The 9,470-nt window shown below is 48.5% G+C and overlaps 1 protein-coding gene across 1 annotated transcript; it reads right to left on the reverse strand.

The window, feature by feature from the left end:
* Positions 1-3,885: 3,885 nt before the first annotated feature.
* LOC8027688 (popeye domain-containing protein 3) lies at positions 3,886-9,234 on the reverse strand. The gene is made up of 4 exons (XM_042292152.1): positions 7,891-9,234; positions 5,800-5,902; positions 5,392-5,659; positions 3,886-4,007 (listed from the first exon to the last, which is right to left on the reverse strand). The coding sequence occupies exons 1-4, from the start codon at positions 8,436-8,438 to the stop codon at positions 3,886-3,888; spliced, it is 1,041 nt and encodes a 346-aa protein (XP_042148086.1). The 5' UTR covers positions 8,439-9,234.
* Positions 9,235-9,470: the final 236 nt, after the last annotated feature.

The following is a 9,470-nucleotide window of genomic DNA, read 5'->3' on the forward strand; positions in this document are numbered from 1 at the left end:
GAAGTCCCCATGGCCCCCCGTCACTCAGTCTATCCACGCGTGCACTTCCCTTTCTCTCTAATATAATCGAAGGCGTCTAACAAAGCTCCGCGTCGAACGTCCTATCAGAGCGCGACGATTGCCTAGGGTTTATGCAAAGAAGTGGTCCGAGCATAATCCATGCTAATCCCTTCCCAGGGGCGGCAGTCCAGGGAAATAATCCCCTCTAATCCCTTTTGAGGGGAGGGACCCTTTTTTTTGGGTTCCACCCAGGCCAGAAACTATACAACACCCCGATTCAATATCTGACTGCCAGGAGCGCCGTAAGCGCGACAAGAAAAGACCGGGAAGGTTCGAGGGAAAGTAAACACTGAGTGCGCGTTGGTTATCGTGCTGCCAGAGAAAAGATGCGGAAAGAGTACCTGTCGCTTCCTACGCGTTCAAACACCATGGCTACTATAGTCTTCTTCGGTTTGTTCGTTTAATTTAGATATTGTTAAGACTTCTCTATTTTTAGTGAATTAAAGTGTACAAACGGATTGCGCATTATTATTATCATACCTTCGTGCACGCAACTTTCCAGTCACGAGTGCGAATAACTTTTCGTACTACAACGTGTATACGTGAACAAAAGCAGTAGATACACAGCCAGGTCGCACATAGAAACGCGGTACGGTTAAGTGGGGCAGATAATTCTTCTTCGTATTTCTTCGCAAACAAAGCTTATCCTTATCCTTCGAGTGCGGTACCCCACTTACAAAAACTCGCCGCAACCAAACTACAAAACGAGATGATGTCCAGAGAAAGCCTCGCGCTCAACATTGGTGACGCGCGAGATTCCGTTGACTAGTGGCTGCGGGCATGCCCTCTCTTCAACAACAGCCTGCTCCAACAGACAGCGCGGGGTAAATAATTCTTCACCTAGCTCATCACCAGTAACCTCGTGTGTCCCTCAAGGTAGCGTTCTTGGCTCCCTACTCTTTTTAATCTATATCAATGATCTTCATTCTTCAATTAAGTCCACCGTTCGACTAGTTGCAGATGACCGTGTTGATCGTTGCCTTTTTCAAAATGACCTTGACTCCCTAACATGCTCCTGCTTCAGCTGGCAAATGAAGACTAACCCTAGAAAATGGAAAACCCATAAGCGTTTGATCAAACTCAAATCATACGTTCGATATACGTTAACGGAGAGTTTTAATAGGCCGTTTCGATACCTCCGATAACGATACGCAAAAGCGGTGGCGGAGCGTCGGGTATCGTCATCGGAATCATCGGAACGATCTATACTAAAACTATTTAGTAACCCAGCAGCTAGAATAGGTCTCGCTGTGTAAGTTTCTCGCCGTTCGCATCTCCGAAAATGTATTATGGAACCAACATATCGATAACCTTATCGCTAGCTCACTGAACTCATTGGGATCTCTATCTTGCCCTTCTGCAACAAAATTACTGGCGTATATAAAACAATAATTCGCCCTAAAGTTCAATACCCCAGTGTCATATGGCATCCACATCAAAACAATTAAGTGCTAGATTAAAGTCTGTTCAAAATAAAGCAGTTCGCTTTAAATTAAAGGATGTTTCGGCCGAAAGCAGTATCCCCGCCCTATAATCAAATCTTGGCCTTTCTACAATTACAGGCATCAAACTAGCCGAATGTGTTTCTTTCGTGGCATTTAGAGCAGTTTTTCACACTTCAGAAATACTTATATTGGCAATCAGCTCATTACATTCCTTCTCGAACAGATAACTCGTGCAAACATAAGCAATATCGATCGCATAATAACTTCTCCATGTTATTATGCGATCTCTAATGATGAGCATCCCTCTAATGATGAGCATTACAGAATGGAACAACTTGCCTGAACAAACCGTGATGAACATAAATAGTGTACTGTTTAAGGAACTCTGATCATTTGTATTATAACTAGTGTGTATATAAATTTGTGTATTTTGTGTACTTTAATTTTTATAGTATTTATATGTCAATTTGCAAACTTCTTGTACAATGTTCACAATATATTCATTACCTTTTGCCGATGATCCCCCCTCACAGGATGCGTCCGATATGACACCTTTAAATTAATAAATAAAAAAATAATAATGGATTCACCGACCAGAAAAGGTTGGTCAAAAGTGCTTTCGATTCGTCAGGGAAAGAAGCAGTCACATATTTCCCAGTTTGAAGAATAAGCGCCCGACCAAATTATCTGTGGTCTCCTCTCCTCTGGCGCTATACATGCATATACAAGCAATTAAGGATGCCACCCCGCTCGCATTCGTTCATGCGCTAATTATGAACTTCGGTCGACGTTCGACGCGGACGAGAATGTTTGAACATTAAAGGCGACGAAATAAATTTTAAACAAAAAGCCCCCCCCCCCCCCCCCCCAAAAAAAAAAAAAAAAAAAAAAAAGTACATTTTTTTTATTATTATAAACTGTAAGTGGTGGAGGCGGAGTACCATATACTCCACAAGTCTGCATGAGAGGTACAACTGCAGGGACCTTAGGTAAGCACTCGTTGAACCCGAAGTGGCTCTGAATTCACACACCGCCTCGATACAAAGAAGGGTATGAACTCGCGCAATGCTTGTGTAGTCTATTCTTTTAGAGCGCAGCTCTTAGGCCCGCTTCAAACGGGGCAACTTTTCCTTCAATTTTGAGGTTGCTGGCGGGTTGTTCCCTAGCTTTCCCTAAATCGACGCGAATTCCGGAGATCGGGTCCGGCTCGAAACGGACGAGCAACTCGAACAACTCGGAGACGTTTGAAGCGGCAGCAGCCAATCAGGGACGCGATATTTTCACGCGACACTCCTGTGCTGGTGATGATGACAGCTAAAAACTTGGTTCTGGTTTGACATGGATCGTTTTTGGAAATCAACCTTTTCAAAAAGATGAGTTAGTATTCTCAACACACGTGACATCACCCTCGTGACGTCACACGGCGTCTAAATTTAGCGGGAATATTTCCCCGCTAAATTTAGCGAAAAAATGTCCCGCTAAATTTAGCGAAAAACAACATGTTAGGTGAAAAATTTCTCCGCTAAAGCTAGCGGGAAATTTAGCGAAAATTTCCCGCTAAATGGGAGGGGAGCGAATAGGAGAGAGGGAGCATACCCTGCCCTCCTCCTTCTCAAGAGCTGCGCTCTCATTCGTCATTACAGAGAATTGTAAACGCCTTTCATTTTTTTTTTAATTCAAACTTTCAAGTAAAGTGTCGCCAAAAAAAAAAAAAAAAAAATCTCTATGCGACGTGGTTCTCATGCCGACGGCATCACAGCGCATGGCCGCTCCGAACCCAGCATACACTAGCATAGATATTGGTCTATCCAGACGTCCACCGTAAACATAACTGGGGAGGGGAAGGGAGTATTATTTCCACGTCCGTGACGCTCTTTCCGGAAGACGCGAAAAGTATCACTTTCATTAATATGACGTCAATATAACTGTTTTCTCAATCCGAGATGATTTCCTATCTTTCTGTTTTTGACGCAACAGCCGCGAACCCGGAAAGACCAAGCATCGAGGGCTGGCTGCATCGAGTTCTAAGAAAAAGGGGAAGGGAGTTTTCCGAACCAGAAAGTTGACCCTGACCCTGACGCTGACCTGAACCCCCCTCTCTTCCCTTTTTTTTTTTTCCCCGCGTGACGCAACGACGCAGTCGACTCCGCGCACGAACGCGATCACTATTGCATCCTCCACATCGCGAAGAGGCCGGAACAGCAATAACTGGCTGGTCTCTTCAAGTAATCTTTTTTCTTTTTTTTTTCTTTTTTTTTCACTATTGCTATGTCTCCACAATCGCAAGACGGCGCGCCGCAGCCAGCTGCATATCTAGAATAAACGACAGATATATGCGACTCACAATCATATCTCACGGCAAAATGCCCCACCGGGAAACTTATCTCGTGGGACAGGGCACCGTCTCGATACCGTATTGAGGGACGTTTTTTCCTTCTCTTTGGCAATTAAAACAAAAGAATTGAACCCGGATCTGAGGCATGAAGGTATTTAGAAACACAACTGCAAAACAAACGTGAAGCTGAGTTTAAACTTGGACTGAGCGCGTTGGTAATAAATTAAAAAATGTACGAAAGCGTCAGACGAAGAGGACGGACAGGACAAACATCTTTCGTAAGGTGTTTGTTCTGTCCGTTCTGTTCGTATGACTCTTTCGTATATTTTTGAAGCCGAGTTTCTTTCGGTGCTGCCATCTAAAACTCCGTGCAGTGGCGTAGCAGCTAATTGTTTTCGGCGGGGTGGGTGGGGTCTGGAGGGAGGCAAAATGCACGTCGGCCCGAACCAGCGCAGAATGAAGAGGCCGTATTCTTCCAGCAAAATGTGCTTTTGGGCGTCGCTATACTCCTAAAAGACGGGGCCACATTAACGAGAACTTTAATTTATTTACTCATTTCTTTGCGTTTGCCGTCATCTACTACATGGATCCAGGGAAGGTACGTGGTATTAGAACAAGCTTCGAGACTAAAGGCGCGCTGGCAATCGGTATATTTACCGAAGTTCTCAAGATGTGGAACTCGACCCGGCAAGTTTGCGTGCGAGTCTCGAAGAACCGCGGGAAATTTGTCGGGATTTTCAGTCAGGCCATATAAAATACACAAAAACACCGTAAAAAAAAAAAAAAAAAAAAAAAAAAAAAAAAAAAAAAAATATATATATATATATATATATATATAGTGAGTTTGTAAAAAGCGTGTTGGACTATAAACCGTGGAAGGCTCACCCTGCACTTGAATTGAATATTGCATACGCGTGGGCAAGACGACGAACGTCGTCTTGTACTCGCAACTCTGAAGACGCGCCACGCCGCGATCATTGGACCCGACTCGGAGCTCGAACGTCCGAATGCCGCGTCGAATTCCACGACGCGGGATTCGTGTCCAACAATCGCTCGGTTACGGTAGTTCGGTGGTACCGCCCAAAGTTGCCATTTTCGGCCACCAGCCGCGCTGACTAGCAGCCAACTGAGATCACCGAGCACGGGTCATCGGATTGGTGGCAGAAGTCGAGGGAAGATTAGAGTTTCGTTCCATTATTTTCGTTTCTACAGGGTGAAGAGGCACCACTTTCACGCGGATTGTATAACTTCCGACTGAGGAGAATTGTAAATGAATGCTCGTGTTAGTAGCGAAGCGATGTGAGATTCTTTACCACGCTCCATTAATTCCGAATTCAGAAGTATACCGTTAAAAAGGCCCAACCTTACCGGTTTTCTTATTTTTGTTTTCTCTATTCGGAAAGTAGTTAATCGTCGAAATAAAAGCTTCGGCTAGGTGACGCGAGTCGCCGCCTAATTAAAAGGGTTCGTGCCACATTCGCGCATCCATCACCCATCCTAGGCGCCTCCTGTCCACTGCCCCGAGGCTAAATGCGAACTGCTTCAGCTCACCCCTGCACTGCCTGTTGAGAAGCACGCCCATGCCGCTCTTTTCGTTCTTCATCTGGATCAGGAGCTTGGTGCTCTCGGAGACCGAATCCGGATCGTGCACCACGCCGTTGGACGACGACTCCATGACAAAGAGCAGCTTCTTAACCACGTCCTTGCCCACCACATTGTCGAAGACCGCCTTCAGGAAGGCGTCGCCGCTGATGGTCAGCTTCAGCTTGTCCCTGTTCCACACCACCACTCGGCACTTCTCTAAGGCTGTGGTGGTCACCTGAAGCAAACCGGCCATACACACACACACACTTTATGGGTCACTGTCTCGCAAAATCAAATCAACATCTTAAAAAAAAAAAATTGACGCTATTGTTTTATGCCGTTTTTACAACGACCAGAATGGATATGAAGACCGACCTGGTAGTAGTCGGTGCTGCAGACACCGAACCACTCGGGAGAGTCCAAGAACTCGTGCTTGTCGACTATTTGAAGCCCTCGGCCATTTTGAGATGCAAGAAGCCTGCAAACATGGATGGAGGTGATTTAGAGTGTGGCTGCCACAAGGCCTTGATCGCTGTTCCGCGCACATATAGGGAAACATCTGAGCTTTTTTCATGACGTGGAGAGCATTCATAGACGCGATCGGTGCGTATAGTTGCGCTCGATTCCGAAAGGGTACATTTATCCTTGGGTTTGGCTGTTTTTTCGTCGTGATATTGCCGCTTGCTCAGCCAATAAAAAACACGATTGTCTGTCCGTTATGCCGATATGGACGCGAAGGAAGTGCACGTGAATCTTCGCATAATTGTGCAACAAGTACAAAGTGTGTACCGAGTTCCTTAACATGCACCCTCAAGCCTTTCTAAAGCTCTCCTCCAGATGCGAAGAAAAGAAAAAGCGACATCACACATGCGTGGCATAGTCGGCAACGCAGGCTTCTGTCGCGCAGAGGGACATGGTTCGAAACCCGCTCAGTTCTCTTTTATCCATCTTTTTACTCTTCTCGTTATTTCCAGCCCATTCTCGGCTGTTATCATGTGTTCTGGATCAGGACATTCCTGAGCTGCTTCGGGACAGTCGCCCCTTTCGTCCTTGTCGTAAGGTGTAGGGTATCTTTTCCTTTCTCATGCTTTTAGTTACAGGCACAAGTTCGCCTTATTAAACACTTATTTTCGCTTCTGCATTCATCTACTTTCCTTTCTTTTTAATTAGCGACAATGTGCAGTACTAATTAGAACAAATACACGCACTGCTGCCAAAAAAAATTATTAGTTTTTTTTTTGTTTTTATTGTTATACTGTAACGTCAGTTGCTATTTATTGTTGCTTGCTTGTTATTATTACTGTAACGTCAGTTGCTCGGTCAACCCAACTGAAAAGCCCACGAAGCGATATGGGGGGGGGGGGGGGGGGGGGGGCTAGAGCGCACGTGTCTGCTTGGGCTCGCACACGTCCGCACCTTCACCAACAGGTTTCATCTCTTTCCGGTAGCCCGTGAACGGGAACAGAAATGCACGAAGATTCAAAACGTCGTTGCGCCGCGTAGCAAGGTCAGGCCGGCCCATTCAATTCCCCGCGTCGAGTCAAAGTAGGGCGTACGTCGCGACTCCACACAGTCGCTCCGCTTTTACGCTCGGCCTGCTTGGAAAGCGACGCCAGACGCCCGCCAGCCATCGCACGGTAGCGCACACTGAAGTAAAGACAGCCGGATTAACAACGAGGAAGAGCACGAGCGAGACCGACTGCCCTTATGTGGTCTCCTGCCCAGACGAAATAGCCCAATGTAAAGTGCAAGGTGTTCGGACCGGTCCTCCGTGCTTACTTTTTACACCAGAAATATACAACCTTCAGAGCATCACCGTCATTGCCCTGGTTTATTTTCACGCTCATGTACTTCTTTTCGCGCTGGCCCGTGTCCTTGGACAAGCTGCCCTTCTCGACGTGCGGTGCAATGTACTACTAATCACGACCATCCTCGTTAATGATACTTGTCACGTCCCGACGTCCCCGTCATCAGACACACGGGCAACACGGGTACAGAAACCGAACGGCTTTGTAGCCGGGAGCAAAGATGTTCCGCCGCCAAACAGAACAGCTGCTCTTGCTTGAAAGCCAAAAGGCTTTCAGACACTTCGAAAAAGGGACAACAGACAAAATAATGACGAGCACGCGGGCAAGTTGGCGAATGTGAACGAGCTCATATAATGATGCTGTCACCGTCATTCGGGTAGTGGTACCAGTTCTAGGGGTGCGAACCAATCTATCCAGCTGGTGGGTACTCAGGGTCATGTATATGTAACCCACCCACTCTGTGAGATAGATCTCCATCGAGAGTTTGGGAGAGTGATGTCACGCTTCCACAGGGAAGTCGATGGGTCAAATCTCGTCCTTATGTTCCAATTACAGTCATCCTGAATGAATCTGGAGGGTGTGAGTGGCTGTACCACGTACTGCAATGCGGCGGTTCTGCAGGCGAGAAAGCCACGAGGGGCCCTGGAAGTGGGCTCACCTGCCGGCCAGCACGAGCGTGAGGCGGTCCGCGCGGCTCACGCCCTCGAGCGAGTAGTTCTCGCGGGGCTTGAGGTCCAGCGTCTCCTTGACGCAGCCCGCGACGCTCTGGAACTGCTGCCGCGACACCTTGAGGGGCTGGAACATGTCCCTGTACAGAGTCTCCATCTGGGCCGAGAAGCGGACGGGCCGTAGGATGTACATGAGCACGCACACGTGCACCAGGTTGAGCAGCGTGAAGAAGGCGTTCCACACGAGCGTGTCGAAGGCGCACAGGATGACGTAGCCCCATAGGGCGAAGAAGAAGCTACCCAGCGTGAGGCAGATGCGCAGGTACAGCAGCCCGTGGATGCCTCCGGGGGCCATGTACGACAGGAAGAGGAAGATGTTGGACAGCTGGAACAGGAGGTGGTTGGTGGGCAGCCAGCTCGGGCAGATCGGGCCGCTGGCCAGGTACGCGACGTCGGTCTCGTTCGTCGCCGCCGCCGCAACCGGGCCGCTGCCGTTGCTACTGTCCGTGAAAATCGAGAGCATGGTAGTCGTCGCCATGGTCTCGCGACGTCCGCCCTTCCCGTCGAGGAAGATCGGCACAACAACGACGACGACGACGACGGAGCGCGGGGCAACCAGCACCCCGCGACGAAGTTGGACGTCCGAGTCAGATCAGCGGAGTACTCCGATGCGGCGGCGACGGCGGCGTCGTGGCTGCTGACCGTCGCCTCTGGTGGTCTGAGCAACGCAGTAACATGACGCCAGCGTGCCTCGTTCCGTATCTTTCTCGGGTGAGAGATAGGCACGGGCAGGAGAGGTTACGGCACGTAAGGACAATCTTGAGTAGACCACGCCGAGCAGCTGCGACAGCGATTCCAACGTCGCGTCCCGCAGATGCGCTGCTTTCTTTCGCTCTTCCTTCCTCCTCGCCGTAGAGTTGGTAGAGTCGTCGTAGAGTTGGCTCTGAGTGTTGGTAGCGTCGGTAGATTACAGTGGTCGTAAGGTGGCGCCACCATTCAAGGTTGATAGATTAGGCGGTGCAAATTGTGGTGCGTGGAGCGCATCTCCAACTGGTGTGTCTAGCGTTTTACCCGCTCATACATCAAAGGTGGTCCTGAAGTGGCAAGAAATAACGTTACCGAAGCCGGAGTGCCATGCTACGGAGGCTATGCCATGCTGTTGCCTGTCGCGATCTTGGCGGTTGGTGGTAGAAATGCTGGCGAAAAGCACGACCGAACGCTAGTGTCGCTGTCGTCATGGCGTCCCAACTTCTGGCTGTTTTTAGTTTCCGTGGACTTTCAGTGGAGAGCGACCTGCGGCAGAACAGGCGTCTGCTAAATTCACCACAGCTTCTGGAACACCGCCAGGATCGCGACCGACGACAGCCTGACACTTTTATGACGTCATCAGGCGGCGATCGAGGGACCACTTTTTTGACGTGGTAAGCACACCAGTCGGAGACGCGTTCCAGGGGTTCCAGCCACCATAGTTTTTACACAAAGCTGATATGAACTAGTCATGGAACTAATTGAAAAAAAGCCAAGGTAACTAGGGGGCATTCGACTTTTAAAAAGAGATATTCATCGTCCC

The sequence above is a fragment of the Ixodes scapularis genome, unplaced genomic scaffold, assembly GCF_016920785.2.
Source record: "Ixodes scapularis isolate PalLabHiFi unplaced genomic scaffold, ASM1692078v2 PGA_scaffold2__306_contigs__length_199485367, whole genome shotgun sequence".
Classification (NCBI taxonomy): Eukaryota; Metazoa; Arthropoda; class Arachnida; order Ixodida; family Ixodidae; genus Ixodes; species Ixodes scapularis.

Coding starts and splice junctions, on each gene's coding strand:
- LOC8027688 (XM_042292152.1), bottom strand. CDS start 8,438: ATGGCGACGACTACCATGCTCTCGATTTTCACGGACAGTAGCAACGGC. Junction 5,660..5,799: donor GCAGCACCGACTACTACCAG/GTCGGTCTTCAT, acceptor GGTTTGCTTCAG/GTGACCACCACAGCCTTAGA. Junction 4,008..5,391: donor TCTCAACAGGCAGTGCAGGG/GTGAGCTGAAGC, acceptor TTTGTTTTGCAG/TTGTGTTTCTAAATACCTTC.